This window comes from Diadema setosum, chromosome 6 (assembly GCF_964275005.1).
Source record: "Diadema setosum chromosome 6, eeDiaSeto1, whole genome shotgun sequence".
Classification (NCBI taxonomy): Eukaryota; Metazoa; Echinodermata; class Echinoidea; order Diadematoida; family Diadematidae; genus Diadema; species Diadema setosum.
Genome location: NC_092690.1, coordinates 24346964 through 24367081, shown reverse-complemented (window position 1 = coordinate 24367081; position 20118 = coordinate 24346964). Strand labels below are relative to the sequence as shown.

General features: G+C 39.1%; 1 protein-coding gene across 1 annotated transcript in view; it reads right to left on the bottom strand.

Moving 5' to 3' along the window:
* The window catches only part of LOC140230034 (vang-like protein 1), a 49250-nt gene that overhangs the window by 16766 nt on the left and 12366 nt on the right, over positions 1 to 20118 (bottom strand). The window contains exons 3-4 of the mRNA XM_072310238.1: positions 3517 to 3676; positions 831 to 1064 (exon numbers count right to left, since the gene is read on the bottom strand). Of these exons, the coding sequence (XP_072166339.1) occupies positions 831 to 1064; positions 3517 to 3579 (297 nt within the window). The 5' untranslated portion in view covers positions 3580 to 3676. The remainder of the gene's footprint in view (positions 1 to 830; positions 1065 to 3516; positions 3677 to 20118) is intronic.

Genomic DNA, 20118 nt, shown 5'->3' with positions numbered 1-20118 from the left:
CGTTTGAAAAATGATTGCCCTTGTGGAGTGTGTTGTTCTTGTGCGTGAGTTCCTGCATGGTAAGCAGCAAATGCATAAAACTGTTCATGCAAATTCAGGGATAAGTGGACACCTGGGCACTAAAAACATCCCTGGCTGTCATGTTTCCATATAGGCCTATATCACATCCATTTTTTGCTTTTCCTGCCATCATTAATCTGTGCTGGTATACCAGGTCATCTGGTGAATTCATTGAAATGATCTGTGAGACATCTGATCATTTTCGTAATCACACCAAAAGCTTCACCTCAAATTTAAGCTTTGGATCCTTGAGGTTCAAAATCAATTCTGTTCCACACCCTGACACTGGTCTGTCACTTGTATCTAAGATTGGTGATTAAATTCTGTCAAACTGGCTTTCAGTTTTGTACTTATCACTAAAATTGCAAAGTTTCAGAACTTTGCACTGAACTCTGACTTAAGCAGATCCACCTAGTAATTAAAACAGAGAAAAAGGCTTTGTCGCGTTGCGGCTTCATGTCAACTACAATAAACTGATCACATTTTCTCATATTCATTGATTCCTGCTTGTGAAATGAAAACTTGAGCTTTGACTTCAATCCTTTCACCTTTGACCAAATCTTTCCCTACCCAATCAGCTAATCTTGCATTGTAATGTTTGCTGAAAACTTCACCAAGTATTAAACCACTTTGTTGTCAGGTTTTCATGATGACGAGAAAGATGATGAAACAAGGATGAACAGACGAAAGGAACAAGGTACAAAAGGACGGAGGTAAAATTCCAATAAACACATTGTGCGCCACTGGATAGACCAGCATCTACAACCCACCTCATCTCGATCTTCGTCCGTGGTCGCGCCAGCTGTTGCTATGGTAACAGACCGTTCTCCTGGCACGCCAGACACTCGCTTGCTGCGCCTCCTGTCGCCATCGTTCTGCGAGTCCTGGTCGCGGTTGCGGTGTCGCCGGCCCCGCCGGCCCCTGTGGCTCCGCTCGCTCTCTTCGTCCGTGTCCCGGTCGCGGTACTTGCTCTTACGGCTGCTGCCACGAGCAGTGGGAGGCTCCTGCAGGTGGGGTAAGGGGAGGGAGATGGGTTGTTAGGGGATGAGAAGAATGTTTAGGGGTGCGTTTATCAACTCTTTTTCTCAGCAGAAACAGGTTTTCCGAACGGTTACGAGTTGATAAATGCAAAGTTGTTTTGATTATGGGGTTCGGAAAGCCTTTTTGAAAGCCGCAAATTTGTGCTTTCAGAAACAGATTTCCGAAACAGGTTTCCAGAGACCTGTTTCTAGAAGCCCTTTGAAGCAAGATAAACGCAAAGCTATTTTGAAACGGCTTTGTACTGCGGTTACAGTATATGATCCCTTCTCCTCTAAGTCAAATTGTGCAATGCAGCTGCGAAGTGACAAGGCCAGTTTTTGTGTTCGCGATGAGTTGATAAACGCAACTATTTTGGAAGCCCTTTCTAAAGGGCTTTGGAAACGGCTTTTGAAAGCCGTTTCAAACAGGGGAAAGATGATAAACGCAGCCTAAGAAAACCCACAGAGGACAATGTTGAGTGCTCTTAGAACAGATGATTTCTTCATTTTTTACATTAAAATTAAAGCCAATTACTGCTAGCTACATTATTAAGAAATATAACTACAGTGCACTCCCGTTGTAATGACCACATTTATAACAAAATTCCGGTTAAAACAAAAATTCAGGCTGCAACATTATCTGCTCAATGTCTTTTATTGCTTGTTTGGTTATTACAAAATTTTGATGCAACAAATGAAAACTGCCAGTCCAGAGGACTTCGTTACAACGGGAGTCCACTGTATAACCAAAGGCTCCAAGTGTAAATCATTTCAGGAGAATTCTTGCTGCTTAACCCGTTGAGGACGAGTCCCGAGTATACTCGGGCAGGTGTCTATGGGAAATGCGTGTTGTAGCAAAATCAAACCGTCCTCAACGGGTTAAAAATCAACTGTAAAACAATGAACTTTAAAACACTCTGCTCATACTGAATTTCCTGCAACCAAAATTCAGAATATAGAAAACAAAAGTCACAGCGGAAAAAAAATATCAATAATTACTAATGCTGACACAAGACATAATTTTGACACCTTTCAGGAATATACTTCAACATACACCTACTTTCTATGCCTTTTGCGATGGCAATGTTATTTTCAAACTTCAGTGAAGAATAATCATTGAACTTTGGAACACAGGCAGCTGACTGAAATACCTCATACTACTTGAATAGAGAGGCTCAAAGTATTTATTGGGGGTATAGCCCGTCAAAGACAAAAGCAAAATTTATGGTACCCTCAAATTTCAACAATTGATCCACAGGGAGATATGGAATTGGTTCCTGGTGTTCATATGATATATTCAACAAATGACCTCCTACTATATAAGTATTCTCCTTGTTCGTTGTTGTTGTCTTCTTCTTTTTTTTTCACCTGCTGCATAATGTGAGTATATAACACAGCAATTCATGGCAGTATAAAAGTTTTGTATGAGAGCTTTGTATGGGGATTTCTGTAATCTGGGGTTTAGAAACAGAAAGATTATGTCTAATTTGCCTATAATACTATGACCCTGACCATTAATGGCTCTGTCCTAGGACTTTAGAATTCATTTTTTTTTTTCATTTGGAAAGAAACTTCCACTGTATTGCTTGCTTCATTTTTTTCTCTTCCTGTCAGAGTGAATGTTAAAGATACTGTTTACCATTGGGTGCAGTGATTTAAAAAAAAAAAAAAAAAAAATGTTTGAGCTATCGCATACACCCTGATGCATCGTATATGCATGTATATGTCAGTTGTATCACAAAATAGCCTACCATACACAATTTTTGCAATAAAGCCTAAAATGTAAGGAGATATCACTATTTTTGTCACTAAACCATAACTGTAGATGGTTTGTTCCAGAAGCAATATTGTATTATAATTATTGTTCACATTTTAAATACTGATTAATATTTTACAATGGTTGTTTCTATCCCTAACTCACATTTTAGAACTATTTTGAAGTACTAAAGCTGGGTTTTTGTTTCATCTGCAAATGGTAAATAGGTCTAATGCCTTTAAGCATGCTATGAACTTCCTTTCATGTTTGTGAAGTGCTCCTTTTATGATATTAATTGGAGCAAATAGCAAATTAATTTATACTAACGTATGAAATTGAGAGAAGGGGGAATCTGCACGAGGCTTGAACCTGTAAGATACTGCCAGTTGACCATGGACACAAACCATCACGTCAAACTGGATAACAACATGGTAATATCAATAGAGAAACAATAACAATCAAATACCCACTTAGATCTTTATACATGTACTCCCACACCACAAGAGTACCAATCAGTCATGAATTCATTAGACCTATAGCAATTTAATCATTTGAATGCAATTGCTCTTGCATCCTACACAAAAAGACAAACATTTAAGAAAAATTTGGAAGAAAGGCACAGGAAATTGTTGAGCATTACAATGTTTTCATCACTGCCATTTGAACTGAGGACCTGCATACCTGCAGTTTGACAGGGAAGCCCCCATTGTCGTCTGGATTCTCTCCAGTACTTTCGTTCTCCATCTTCAGCAGGCGGGCTCCAGAGGGCGGTGTTCCTGGCGCCGAATCAGTCTTGATGAACACCGCGGTGACCGTCAGTTTGCTGGATTTACCTCAACATCTGTAAAGACAAATTAGATTCGTTGTACTAGCCGATCGTGTTTAATACATTCCCTGATGGTAAGATATATGATCAGGGGGGCATTTCATGAAGCATTTTGTCCGACAAAGTTGTCGGACAAATTTACTCTCAGCCAATCAGATGCAAGGATTTCAGTAGATTGTTAACAGTCTGTCAAAAAAATATCCAACAAAACTGCTTCATGAAATGCCCCCCAGGCCTCTGTATAGCAGCTCATTGATGGAAGTAGTTTCCATCAACATGTGGGAAAATGATATTCAATATGAATTTTATGTGTACAGCAAAATTCTTCTCTCTTTCTGGACTTGGGACTAGTAAATCTGAACAGGGTCAGTCTAGAACATGTTTCAGCACCTCATCAAATTATCTTCAGTGGTTGATTTTTTTTCTTATGTCAACAAGTCAAACATCTGCCTCCATCCAGATCACATAGCACAAACACAACACAGGAGTTGACATGGCTTAATTCCGATTCAAGAAATTATGAGACCTCTATGGCCTCCACTCCATCACTTCTCCAAAATGTTTCTGCCTTTTTGTCCATCTGTCCCTCCCGCTGTCTGTCTGTCTGTATGATTGTTCAGATGTCTCTTTCTCTCTTTTTTTTTTTCCTCTCAATCATTCTCCTCCTCTTCTTTCTCTCTCAACACTTCTTGACCTGAACAGCTGGTCATGTGACCTGGTTGGGAGCCTCAGAAATCCCATGAGCTCTTGGAGAGCCTTCTCAGTCCTAACCTTAGCCTAGATTCAAGGCCATCATCATTTTCTCTTTTCTTTTTTCACTCATGAATGTGGTATTATGTCACTGCTGCGGCTGGACTTTTCCTTTTTAAGAATATTAAAAAACAAACAAACAAAATCATGTCCAGAGTGAATTTTCTTTTTTAATATTCAGAAGTGCTTTTAAATTGGTGTCAGAAGAATTATGTTCACCTGATCTAAATCAACATAATCATTTTACTTATTTTGTGTTCTATATAATGAAGCTCAATGTAGGCATTGCCCCCCCCCCCTAAAAAAAAGAAAAAGGAAATAAAGAAACAGTATGAAGAACAGTCTAGATAGGTCTGAAATGTAGACTAACAAGCCAGATGGTGACAGAAAAAAAAATATCAGAAATTGTGCAAAAACAAACAAATAAACAAACAAACACAAAATTATTTATGTTATGTAGCCTACACTACAATAGTCTATGTAAATAGCTCTGATCGACATGCAAGTGACAGTTTCTGGAGAGGAGTTGGAGAAAAAAAAAATCAATTCTCCTTGAAGAAAGACTACACTGGGTCTTACATGGAATAACATGAATTTGTTTGACAGGTCAATAGGTAAAGTCTTCAAGACATCAAGCAGAATATTGTTGCTATGGTTGGAAGGTTTGTACGTGACGCCTTGATGAATTGCGACAGCCTGGAATTTCCTCCCAAAGAAAACAGGTTTGACGTATTCACAGTCACGATAGCAGAGATTTTCCGATAGTTCGTGATACAAATCGGAATTTGAATTCTTTTAAATTCCCCTGTCAGGGAAATTTTGAAAATACTTAGCGCGGTTAACAGATCAACTTCAATAGAACAGGAACTCTCACTATCATGCATTTTCAGCATCATTCATAACAACCTGTCAGAAATACTTCTTAACCCGTCGAGTATACTCGGGCAGGGGTCGATGGGAATTGCGTGTTGTAGCATACTAAGCCTGTCCTCAACAGGTTAATATGTCAATGAAGCAAGAAATGCACAGACAGGAGATAACAAAAAAAAGCACTCAAAACAAATGACAAAATCAAAGCTAAATCAAAACCTTGTAGGGCATATTGTAAGCATTGCAGGTTGAATCCTCTCTTTCTATTTGAAAAGCAGCCACACAGCTAGTCTCAATCCATACTTTGTTTCTTTAATTCTATGCTCTTATTACCTTCCCTTTTTTTTTCAAATCACAGACCGTAAGGGGGTTTCCAACCAAAAGGAACTTTGGTATGTACATACACAGCAGATAAGATCTCATAATGTACATCAGCACACTATGCAGCGCTCAACATCTAAACTCAAAGTACGTTTGCACAATGGTGACGAATCTCTGATATTGTGTCATTTGTTCATTAGAAAACAAATTTGACTATAAAGGCTGCACAATGAGATCCCATCAGGATGCACAATCTTGCTTGCAGATCTACAGTACAACACTGAAATTAATACAAAGATATGTATCTAGTATGTAAGTAGGTACATGTATTCTACTGTACCTACGCCTACCTTCATGTATCTATGCATAGGGTTATATCATCACAAACTTGAATTGGGTAAATCTAAACCCATTGTATATATATCATGGAGAAAGAGACATTTTTTCACACTTCAAAGAAAATAAAAGAAAAGAAAATGGGTAATGAGGCAGATCTTGCAATGAATAAAATACTGTATATATGCCATATAGGCCTATTTAGCGAGTCTAAATTTTCGCGAATCGGGACTTCCCGACAATTTCGCGAGTGGTTAAAATCACGATCATGGAGTACTGTACTGAATGGAGAAATGTGCGGCACATTCATATCAGGATCAGAGTCAATATTTTTGAATGTCTTTAATTTTGCAAATAGCACCCGACTCGCGAAATTCGCAGAAATAAAAACCTCGAAAAAATATTCAGCGTATACAGTATCTGACACTGCAGGTGAGCAACAAGAGTAAGAGAGAGAGAAAAAAAAAAGATGAGAGCTAAAAGAGGTAGGCCTACTTTAATTCTCAATGTTTGATAGCCATGGCATTTGACTTCCGAAATTCAACAAATTTGACAAAAAACAGAACCAAAGATCAAAATTGTCCTAAGTTTAGATGTGGTACAGCTATAAAGACAGTAAAGGAAACTGTAAAAATACAGCAGTGGTACTTTTTATAAATTATCTGAGGGATGTGGTTAAGATGATTTTGACATTCCTGAACAAAAAAAAAAGGCAAAAACAAAACAAAACAAAACAAAGCAAACAAACAAAAAGAAGAGCATGTCGTGTAGTATTTTTTTATATTTTTTTTTCTTGACCTTCAAGACTAAAAGCACCTCGAGCATCTACATGTATTTGATGGGTTGTTGCACTATAGAGGTGTACACTATCACTATTATCATCACTATCTTGCAAAGCCAAGTTTGCTTCTCCTAGCAGCAGACATAATTACAAAATACAAGGAAAGAAAAATCTTAATCAGTCCCTCAGTTTCCTTTTGTCCCGTAGTCATCATTAATTACATAAAAGTTTTTATAGCATAGTTCCAGATAAGATCAACTGTCTTTCAAATGATACAGATGAGTCTGCATTTTAGTTTTTGCTCTTTGCTCTTTCCTAAATTTGGACCTTTTCTGCTATGTTTCGATTGGCAGTTTCTTGCATGCATGTCTTTATCCCTTCATTTAAATGGTAAAGATCTTGAGAGAAAGAGACAGAGGAAAAAAAATAACACTGTCACACTTGACACAACAGCTGAAAAACACTGTATGACTTGCAATCATTGAAATGTTCCATGCAGGCCCTCTGCATCCAATTTATTACAAATAGAGCCCCCTCCCGCTATCAGCCCGCAGTTTGTGAGGCATCGCGAGGACGCTCCCCCGCACTCTGGGATGCACTCATCATCATCATCGCAGCAAGCTTGGAAGTTGTTTGGATTTACAACTTCTGCATATCATTAGAATTTATAGTTGGGTGTCACACTTGCACTTGTGCCTTTGTGTCTACATACACTAGTACATCTGGGTATAGATGTAGGACAGCTGTATGCATAGCAAAATGTATCATGCAAGTGTGTGTTTGTGAAATGTGTGCATATTGTGCAATTTGTGTGTTTGTTAAATGTGTGTGTGTGTATGTGTGTGGGTTTTTTTTTTTTTTTTTTTTATAGGAAAGGCCGCAGTAGAAAGATTTCTGATTTCTTGTCAACCTTGTGCCTTGGACTGAAGGCCCCTGCAAAATAGGCAATGGCCCTCTGGGTACACAGCTTTATATGGAGTTGGCCTCCTTGCTGAATTGCTTGCTAATGTGCTCCCCAAATGATAAAAGAAGCCAGCGTACAAACAACATTTAGTCTTTTCTCAAACAACAGTAGCAATGTGTTCAAAAAGACCTCTCTCTCCTTTAGGGAAAAAAACAAACAAAAAAACAAATATAGCATGCCATAGTCCAGATTTGACAGTGTCACATATTGAATGATGAGGTTCAAGTATTTATAGACACTATGATACACCCAGTCTATTCATTCCATGGAGTTAAAGGGTGTGTACAGTTCTGGTCGAAGTGAGGATTTAGCTTTTAACATTTTGTGAGATATTCAGAAAATACTCTACTGTACGAGCTGAAATTTTCGCGTACAGATATTTTCGCGAATTGGTCCTTCGAGGACATTTTCGCGTGTTGTTAATTTCGCAGTTGCGAGGGTCTAACTGAACTTACTTATTTGCGCGTTGTTATTTTCGCGATTCAAAGGCTTTTTCGCGAAATTCGCGAAAATAAAACCACCGCGAAAATTTCAGCTCGTACAGAATGTCAAAGAGCATGCAATTCTAAGGGGCATCAAATGTTTATTTGATGAAAATCGGGTTTGAAATGGCTGAGATATCCAAAAACAAGGTGAAACAAAGAGATCCTAATAAAAGGTGTGGCCTGTCGCCTTTTATCATTATCACTTTTTTGGATATTTCAGCCATTCGAAAACCAATTTTCATCAAATGAACGTTGAATCTTTCTTAAAATTACATGTTCTTTCAAATTTCATAAGAGCTTTCTCATTATCTCACTTAGGAATGTTCAAAACATGAATCTCCACGTCAACCAGTACTGTACAGTCCCTTTAATACAGTCATCATGCAGGGTGAAGTTTTGGTTGAAAATTTTGATGATACTTGTAAAGAAATAAAGAGACTTTTATCAGTCGGACAGGGGGTCTAGAGAAAATGGCCATCCAGCATGCTTATATTGCTACAAATTTACAGATTTAGATATTTATGTTGCATGAGCAAAAGAACAAAATTTCACAATTTCCACCCTCGGTAATGGATTGCATGCAAAAGATAATTCTTAATATCTGAAATGAACTTTCAATGTGCAACATGTGAGTGGGACAAAAAAAAAAGACCAACAAATTTGAATTTCTGATGTTTTCCTATAACATAAAAACTATGCATATCTATAACAGCTAAGAAACTATCAGACTTTCTCAATGTGAAAAAGAAGCAGAAGACTGCCCTATGGTAATGCTACAGTAAGTCTGTACCCGGGTATTAAATCTATAGATGACACTGCTCTCCTTTGTCTGTTTGTCTGTGTTTGTTTATTTCTATGTTTTGTTGTTAGTCATATATTTTAATAGCTGTTGTTAGTTTATACTGTTTGTATGTATGTTAGTTGTTGTGGGGGGGGGGGGAGGGGTGCAGAGGTGTACAACTGACTTTACTTTTAGATGACCACATTTTGAGAAAGATACTGAATGGGCTACAAAGTATAAAGTTTTGGCATTACTATTCACCATACCAGGAGTGGGCAAACCAACATTTTGTAGGATGTTGAGATTGCAGCGGTATATTCATTGTACAGGGGCCAGCTTAGAGATGGAAGAGTGCATACGAGGGCTGTTTTATTCCCAAGAAGCCTGACAGTTTCAGGCATAGGGGTAAAGAATGCATGGGGGGGGGGGGGGGGTCCTTGCCAGGGTGCAGATATCCCCTCCCCCCCCCCCAAATCTTAGGGCATGGAATATTGATGAAGCCATCAGAGGCGCTCGCTTGAGGGAGCATCGAGTGGGAAGGGATTGGGTATTTGAATCTGGCAGCTCCTGATGCGGAAAACTCTTCTTCTTTTGTTTTTTTTTTTTCCAGCAGATAAGATGTACACAGATGAAGTCACAGTTTACATCGCTACAGTGATTTGTACTCAACAGTAAGCAGGTGACTTTATGGCAACAGCCCAGGATGGCTCATACAGTAGGCTCCACTTTAATAATCGGGTAGTGTCTGGCAGAGCATTTCTTACACGATTGAGTGGAGTACGGGATTATCGTGATACCCGACTATATGGAGAGTACCGTACTTGTAAAAATACTCAATGACGTCACTCAATCCTCCATGCATATTCTCTGAGCTTCAATCATACATATCCTTCAGGCTTGCTCTGTGCTCGAGTAGAACAAGAAATTTGAGTGCGTGACTGAACACTACGCGCGAATATGTAACCATTCTATTCCTGATTGAGGAAGACAGTTAGGGTATGTACTGTAGGGTGGAGATGGGGGGGGGGGGGGGGAGCGGTACCGCAGACTCTTCAAGAGAAGAGTGAACATGTGAGAATCCAAAGACTGTGGCATCAAATCCACAATCTGCATGCAGGCAATGATATTCGTTATGACACTCACTTTCAACGTATCTTTGAAAGATGAGGCTAAAGCGACAGTGGATGTTGCTGCTAAGTTACTAGGCAATCATCACTGGTCTCCCATAGGGTGAATACTGACTCACTAGAACGGATTGTATACCCGCATGTATACAGTGTAGGTACAAACATTTGTACATACAATACACAAGGATTCATCAAAGCAATCGATTATGACGAACCTCCAAAGGCATATTATAAATGTTCTGTGAACAGGCGTAGAGGGTACAGATCTCTCCATGGCGTGGTAGGAATGCACGCTCAGCTGGAGGGAGGACCGGAAGATAGCAGAAACGGGGCGGGATGAGGTGGAGGAAGATGTCACCGCGGAGACAAATCGATACCAGCTCCTAGCGAGACAAATCGCATCCACGGGGGGACGGCATCTACAATCTGCATCTTCGCGATCTCGTCTCCCCTTTGAGCCATCTGCCAGGCTTTTGGTACATCCTCCGTCCAAACCCGCGATGTCTCCAGTTGATAAGCTTTATTGTTGACGACAGCTAGGATTTGGGAGGGGGATGATGCCAGGAGAGGGGAGGGGCAAACAAATTTATGCTCCTATTCCACCCTCTCCCTCCCCCCTTTCCAGTCTCATTCTCACTGTTTCTAATCTTCCTTTTTTTCAGCACCTTCCCATGGTTCAAAATCTTCTAACTTCCTCCCTGTTATCCTCCCAATCTTGTATTTCTGGTGAAATGTGCCAATTTGAAAACCTGGTCATCATAACAATCAGCCTCTACATTATTTAGTCCCAAGTGATATTTTTCAGAATATAGAATTCTCCTTTCTCCTCTTCTTTTTCTCTTCAACCTCCTCCTCCTCCTTTTCCTCATCTTCCTATCCTCCTCACCATATCTCTAGAGGAGAACCAGGATGACCCCGTTGCCAGCGGAAACCGAGAAGACATCCGACACTGGAATCTGGCGTGTCAACCGACGCCGCTCTGATCAATGAAGGGTTCCTGCCCGAGTGTCTCCAGTTCCCGACATGAGATGCTATAGAATTTCTACAGGAAGCTATGGTGCACGGTGATTGCTTAAAGGTGTACATTGTACATAGCATTCACAGAGCATCAAGGGGAATTTGAGTGTGGAATAGCTAGAGATGGTTTATCAAGAGCAGAATATATTTTCAATACAAAACTGCTGACAAGATCATATTTCCATGATGGGATAAAGTTCTTATTTACATGGGTTTTGTTTAATAATATTGTATTTCTATTCATTCATCTATTTTCTATTTAAATTTCTTTTTTGGTGTGCATGTGAATTTTCAAAGTCAGCTGTCATTCATAAAGTTGACATGGTAAAATATTGCCCACAGTTATCAAAAAGACAACAATGCAATATATCTCCTGGGTTGGAAATCACTGTCTCTCCTCCTTGAAAAGCGATAAGCAATTAATTCTCATTTCTTTCACTTTGGTTCTGAATTGGCTGCTTTGACCACATGCAAGATTATCCTTTTAAATTCTGATTCACAAAATAAACAAAGTACAGTGTATGTGTGCGGTACTCTATGAATATAATGCATAAAGCAAATGAATTGTACTAGCAAAAATGTCCCTCAGGGCCAGATGACCAACATTATTGTTTCCATGGCGACACAGAATACTGTCATATTGTATGCTTTACTTAATACATTGTATTGCCATGACGACTAAAGACATCCTTGCTGTACATATAACCTCCAATATTGGTAGAATGTTGCATTTGCACATTCTGATAGTCAAAATAACTCTCTCTTTACGCGCCAACACCACAACTATTGTCATCTTAAACGTCCTCCCTGCATTACATACGCATTTCTATGATTCCCCTTCTTTCTTTTCTCTGAGCCGCAGACTGAGGTCACGGAATCCCATCAAACGCTGTTCTTTCAATCTCTCATGAATCACTGAAATTCATTTCAATAGCCGTATCCCTGAAAGTGTCATCTACAGTACGAGGAACACTATGCCTTACTTCAAAAGTAAACCCCCGCAGCTTCTGCCGCCATTTTGTAGACGATGAAATGGCACAGTGTGACACATGATAATGCACAAACAAACACACATACTTCTAATCACATTAACACTATTAGACACACACTCAGTCACGTATTCGCACTCACAGAAAAATACATACACACCACAGTGGGGACTCAGGACTGACAATAATCAAAATTAAAAAAATAAATATTTATTAATAATCGTCCTTTAAAACACTTTCATCTTAGTTTTACAAAGAATACTGAAAATTGGTGTGTTCTGAAATATTACAGTGACGCATCTTGCCTGAGCACACAAAAGAAAATAATGAGAAATTTCTATCAAAGCTTTTTCAATGTAACATTCATCTGTTTGAATCGTGCATTTTTGCCATAAAAAAAGGTAAAACGAATACAATTTTGATGCTCAATCTTTAATACAAACTGTATGTCTACAAATTAATTTGGCTGATCATCAGAGAGCCTGCTACAGCCTTAGAGGGATAAGAGCTCTTTTCACAAAGCCTCTCTGCTCAAAAGAAGTTTAAAAAAGGAATAAAATTATGGCATATGTGTGTAATTAAAAGATGTCGCTGGTCATCAAAATCTCACAAGAAAACAAAATGTCACATTTTGGCTCTGACAATTGATTAATCTGTTTTTGGCAACTTTATGAATGATATTGTCCACTGGATACCATTCTTAGAATGCTACAGGCCACTTAAAGGGAATGTGCCAGTGAAAAGGAAATCCTGTACTCATAATTTTCAAAATATATTGCTTTGTAAAAAAAAATAGTAAAAATTAGAATAAGCAAAAACAGTGAAAATTTTGAAAAAAAAAAAAAAAACTTTAACTCATAAGAAACTGAACTGAAGTTTGAAGAGTAAGACAAATCACGTACTCTGTGTGGTGTGTGGGTGTTGGGCATCTCTCTCTCAGATTTTCACAGAAATTTTAAAAATCTTTATTTTTTTACCCAAATTTTTGGACACAGGCAAAATATGTAAATCTGTTGAGCAGGCAAACCAAAATGTGTACTTATCACTACCAAGAGCAGGAACAGGTCTGAATAAATGCTTGCTTGGGAGAAAACTAAAAAATTTGCAAATTTTTGTGTACTGATTAAATGGAGACCTGTTCAACACCTATGTCACATGGGAACTGCCTCTTGTGATAGACTTTCACAGTTCATAACTCTTTCAATGTGTCTGAATTTTCCCTCAACATTTTCACTCATCTACTTCCAGTGATCCCTGATTTTTCTATTCTCATACAAAACAAAATTTAATATCAAGATGGAATTACCTTTAACCCGTTGAGGACGAGTCCCGAGTATACTCGGGCAGGTGTCTATGGGAAATGCGTGTTGTAGCAAAATCAAACCGTCCTCAACGGGTTAAATGATAAAGGTAATGCCAAGAAACAGAAAGTTCACAGGAAGCACAAACACAAGTACAAACATACACAAATATAGGGGATGGCAAAAAGCACTTTACATTTTTTTTTTTAACCACAAAAATATGTACATCTGTAGTTACAGATGTGGAACCAACATTACCATTAAGGCTGCGTTCATGCGAAACTAGAATTGTGTTTCTGAACGCGTTTAGTCCCTAAACGTGTTTTAATAGCTGTGTTGCGTTCATGCGATTTTTCAATTTAAAACGCGTTTCAAAACGCCGATCTGAAACGCAGAAAAAAGGGCGTTTTGAATCATGATTCTGTCAGAATCACAATCGCAGAAACCACATAAACGCAACCGTGATTTCAATCATGATTCTACGATGTCATTGCGCGCTGTGCGCAAGCATGTCTCAGGGGGTATCCCACAGCTTCCGGTTCTGTTCGCGCGCTTGCGTACGTCTTATGAATTGTGTGTTTCGGTACCATATTACACTTGCACTAGTTTGTTTACATCAAAGCCATACACCGATTCTATGCAAGTATTTGGCTGTTTATTATGATAATGCATTAATTACTGTCCGATCGAGTTGAATGGCTCCAGCTGTTCTACCAAAGGAACCAATTGGACAGACGAAGAATTAAGATTATTCCTCGTTCTGTGGGCAGAGCCTGAATACCACAGCAAATTAGACGATGTTCACCGAAATAAAAACGTATACATCAGTTGGCCAAAGAAGGCTTCAACAGGAGGTCAGGCTCGAGTTGCAGAGACAAGGTCAAACTGCGCAGTGCGCTGCGCAATGGCAGAGGGTGAGCTGAGCCAGAATCAGCGTTAACGAAAGCCTGCATGAACGCTCTTCCGCAGAGACTGTGATTTGAAACGACGTTTTGAATCATGATTCATGTTTGTAATTCTGACTACGAAATTCGCATGAACGCACCCTAAATCACACTTCTTGTTTTCTGCTATCTGAAAATCTCATCTTTAAAGATGACTGTGTGGATAACAGGCTGACCAAAGAGCCAAACTACCTGTATTCATTTCTGGACTGGTATCTCCTTACAAAATCCCATAGAGTTGAATCCCATCCATTATTAAATTACTTCCCACTCACCATCTGCCCTCTCATTTTCTGGCTCACCAACCATTCAGCACTCTCATGACTAGTCTTATCCCATACCATCAGTATTTTTTTTCTTGGTCACTACTAAATTGTTCATTATATTAAAATTCTACACTACTATTGCTTCATACCCCATACTTAGTTCTCTGGGATACACCTGTAAAAGCAGAACTACATTTACAATTTGTAATTTACATTTAACCATCATAAATCTTCAAAGGAAACTTCACAGTAACCATACCAAAACTGTGAAATAGGCCCTATCAACCTAAGAAATACTAAACAAAACAGAATTTTTGATTCTTGGTGTTAAACATCCTCCATTTTCTAAAATGATCAATACTCATGAGTATTAAAGATTTAGTTGCTTTTTCTGAGCACATTACAGACATGTTGATAGGGAACCCAACAAAGGAATAAAGCTGTTAAAGTTTATTGACTCTCTTTGATAAGAATATTTGCGCAGGGAATCTATCAGCGTAAATAGCGATGACTGCCCAAACACATTCTGAGACCTGTATACAAGATGCAAATCTGGGCCCCATTTCATAAAAACTTGCTATAATAGCAACTCTTTGCTGGAATGGCAAATTGTCATGGTAATGACAAGAATCCAGCTTCCTGATTGGCTGTTGCTATTGGAAGTTGCCGTTCAAGTAAGAGTTGCCATCCTAACATCTTTTTCAATATGAAATGGGGCCCACGACTACCATATCAAGGAGGAAACATTTAAAGTAAGGATTCAGCCTGATGAAAGACTATCAATTGAAATTCTGGTAGAGAGAAAGAGAGGAAAGGGCCTATAATGGTTTAAAAGGCTTTTGTAGGCCTACTGTTTACCATTGGGAGCAGTGATTTAAAATTGTTTGAGTTATCACATTTGATGCATGATGTGTAGTCAGGTGTGGATCACAAAACATCCTTCCATACTACTAAAAAGATTTTGCAATTAAGCTGAAAATATACAGAGATGTTGCTATTTTTCTCAATAAATCATAACTATTAGACAGTTTATTCTACAAACAATTTTATTATTCATATTGTTCACATTTTGTATATCTAGCAGTTCTTACCATTGATTATATTGATTAACATTTTTACTATTTTTGAAGCACTAAAGCTGGGTTTTTGTTTTATCTGCTAATGGTAAATAATGCCTTTAAAGTCTGAAAATCAGGCTAAACCCTGTTTGTCTTAAAATATACCAGCACTGGTTATGATGTGGACAACACACAAAGGGAAAAAAAATTGTGCTTCAACTTCTTCCACACTGGTGACCAAGGCAATTCATGACTCACTCCTGTGGTTTCTACAGCAACACCACTGGTACCACTCCCCACAGCACCACTACTGACGCACCTGTACATTCCTTTGTGTCTACCAACAATCTACTTAGTATATAATCGGATAGGGGCGGAACTTGAAAAACACTACACTACACACTTCTGGAACATCAAGCTGGAACCTAATGCTTGAAGTCTGCAGAACCAGGCACTATTCTATTCTTGCAGATGGAATCCAGTGCATGTACTGCATATCAAAATAAAATTCTTATCAGTGTAGTCTTGAAATGAATGGTCAGCATTTTGCCATCTCTCTTTTAATACAGTTCAGTCATTTTATCCGTAATTCTGGGGGGAAAAAATGACATGTGTCAAAACACATAAAATTGCTTTCAAAATGTGATATCTAAAATGTCTCTCTATATCTTTATAAGAATCAATTTTGTGAATCTTACATTTCATTGATTTATAGTAAGCACTGATACAATTATGTAATATGAGAATCACACTAACTCCCAAAGTCTTCACTCTTCCTTGTATCAAAATGCAGTACACGTTCTGCCTTCGAACGTAGAATTGCTCACTTCCGTTTTTCAAAAATTTTGCACAGAGTGATTTCATCCATCAAAGTGTTCTCCCCTCAACGCAATCGTCTCACTAAAATGCAACAAGGAGGACATGTCCAGCGCAACGGAGCTCAGCGCAGCTCAGGATGTACTGGGCTACGCCTGGAAGACCCATCCATCTTCCAATCGACAGTTTGTCGCCGTGGCGACCATCGGAGCCACCGGAGCTGACTAAAGTCAAGCGCTCCGGGGAGAGAGGGAGGGAGGGAGGGGAGAGCTAGGGGAACGAGACGGCTGATAGAATCTCTCTCGGAGGAGGGTGAGCATGCTGGTCTGATAAATTATGAGTCATTTTATACTGATTACCACTCGCACTCATCAGGAGGATGAGGCGTATGTTGATGAAGTCATTTCTCTCGCCGTCACAAAGCAGGGACATCTCTTACTTTCTTATTCATTATCCAACGGCTCGTATCATCCCCCATCCCCCCCCCCCCTTCCTAAATCTTCCTCCTACTCTTCATCATCATTATCCCTTTCCTCTTTGTCCCCCTATATCACCTTGTATCCTCTCTACTGCCTGATCACGAATATGTTAATGAGGAATATTATACAGCTCTGGCATATTTCACACATTCTAGAATATATCATCTCACACAGGCTAGAATATCTTTTCTCAGATTCAAGACACTTACTAGACTCTACACGAACCTTGCAGGCAACATCAGCAGAGGAGAAAGGGGGGGGGGGTGAGATTACTCTTCAAAAAAAAAAAGCAAAGCAACCATTAGTCCTACTTTTAGTTTCTGAACTGCTAGAGGTTTCTTCACACCATTATAAGATTAGTAACTACATCCACCTTTATGAATCTATTATGAATCAGCAAATTCATGGTTTGACTCGTAATATTTGTAATTCAAAGACTTCAGAGCTCAACACTGGCAGTGCCCTAGGGCCACTACAAGTTGGTGTCAGGCCACCAAATTTATCTTTTGGTTATCTGATCGTGCAACTAAGATTCAATCTCGATATGAATTGTTACTTTTGCTTTAAAATACATTTTTGGGGGGCATTTCATATCTTTTTTGGGCCACCAAATTTCATGTTTTAAGACTTTCGATAGTGGCCCGAATGAGCCACCAAACAAAACAGATAGTATCGAGTCCTAAATATATGTATTTTTAATGGCTAGAACCACTGTAATTCTAATCATTACACAACATGTCTGGAATCCATGCTGCAACATCAAAAAAGATTCTAGAGCTTTTTAATCTTCCTCGAAGGTTGTATGATCCTACACATGTGTGTATAAATATGCATGTATCTTGTATGGGTCTAAATGTACAGTAGGTGCTTGGAGCATTGGGGAAAAAGAAAATACACACACATATATAGGAAACACACAAACAAAAGCACACACACACATCAAGTAGGCCTAATTTATACTGCTGTAACAGTTTATCAGTAAGTCATATTCAGTCCGCAGAATGTAGGCCATGTAAACATTGTATACTAAACAAATGGTACATACATGTCGTACTTTACAAATGTATGTACATGCTCTCTTCTCCATCACACATTATAAACAGAATGCCCTTGCCTCTCACCCATGTTTGTGGGGTCAAAGTTCAATGTGCGCTGAGAACAGCAAAAGGACTCCTCCTGACAGGAAATGCAAGGAATGCGTCACATGATACACTCCCTGGATCCCCACATCACTTCGTCAGTCCCATGCCTACTCGAACGTGTGATGTACGTCCACCAATGTACACAAGAACCACATCATTATTGATACACGAGAAGCATAATTTGATAATCTCTGATGGGCATGCATTAAAGATGTGAATACTGATGTAGTCCAGCTTTGGTTATCCACTAATCACTTTAATTCCAGATCTCTCTATTATCCTGACATGGACTGGCACAAGATTGTTTTCGTGCTTTTGGTGAAAAACAAACAAACAGACAATACATACTACAGAGACTCCAACCCAAAACACCTTCTGATCTGGAGATTCTCCCGCCTGAAACCCCTAACAAACGGGAGACTCAAAGTTGATGTGTGCGAAGCGCCAAGTTCCTAGGGTTTTAGATGCTCTCTGGTGCTATCTAAGGCTTATTTTTTTCAACATACTATAGAAATAAGTAAGAAATCCTTTCCAACAGGAGACAAAGAGCCAGGGCGGGAGAAATTAAATCTCAAGCGGGAGAACGGGAGATTTTGCAAAAATGGGTTTTCGGCGGGAGATCTCCCGTCGAAAACGGGAGAGTTGGAGTCTCTGATTCTATTTACAGGTACTAGATGCACAATATCTCATGTACAATATCACATACAATGAGCATTCAAGATAGGACTTTGACATCCTGTTATTAAGATCACACCAGTAAAGCAGACTGAATCAGCAATCAATACTCAGGTCTTTAGCCCACAATGGATTGAGGCTCACAGCACCTGTATCCCCTTTGTGCTCATAATTGGATATTCCTCGCACAACGTCACATTAGTTCACCTTTCACAGCATCCCCCACCGCTTTCCGATGAAGTCTTTTTGCTGTGTGAACTGAACCAACGCACAACAATGTGCCTTTGATCCTCGAGACATAGACAGACTCTTGAATTCAGACTGTACTGTACTGTACAGCTGTATGCACAGTCATTGATTTTCTTCTCCCAGTGAGTCCCATACCCTGTCATTTGCATGTGTAGTACTCGTCCAAAGCAAGAATCACACTTTCTACACCACCCAAAAACAAAGTACTCTGTGCTTTTGTATCACAGATGGGAACATGAAAATGTACATGATGTACATCTTGGGCTGCGTTTATCATCTTTCCCCTGTTTGAAACGGCTTTCATAAGCCGTTTCCAAAGCCGTTTCCAAAGCCCTTTAGAAACAGCTTCCAAAATAGTTGCGTTTATCAACTCATCGCGAACACGAAAACTGGCCTTGTCACTTCGCATTGCGCAATTTGACTTAGAGGAGAAGGGGTCATATACTGTAACCGCAGTACAAAGCCGTTTCAAAACAGCTTTGCATTTATCTTGCTTCAAAGGGCTTCTAGAAACAGGTTTCTGGAAACCCGTTTCGGAAACCTGTTTCTGAAAGCACAAATTTGCGGCTTTCGAAAAGGCTTTCCAAACCCCATAATCAAAACAGCTTTGCGTTTATCAACTCGTAAAAATTCCTTGAAAGCCGTTTGGAAAACCTGTTTCTGCCGAGAAAAAGAGTTGATAAACGCACCCCAAGTAGATCGGGTGAGAACCAGAAGGGCTTTATCACATTTTTTTTTTGGGGGGGGGGGGGTATTACAATGTAATTGAGTCATTTGTACCATGTTGTAGGGCTCAATCTCCTCTATATAATAGAGCGAATCGCAAATTATTTTTTTTTTATTTTCAGTAAAATGTTATACATATTAAAATCACAAAGGTGCCATTTTAACCTATATTTGGAACATTAATCTACCCACTTTTGAGTGAATAAACTTTTAATTTCAGAAAATTGATGGTTTCATTTTTTTATTTTCTATAGGCCTACACTCAAATCTTAGAATGCAATAGCACCCTTCTGGTTCTCAGGTGATGATATACAATGTAGACTGCAGTGCAGTCATAGCAGTCATATGAAGTACAATTTTGTATGTTGCAGAAGCTAGAC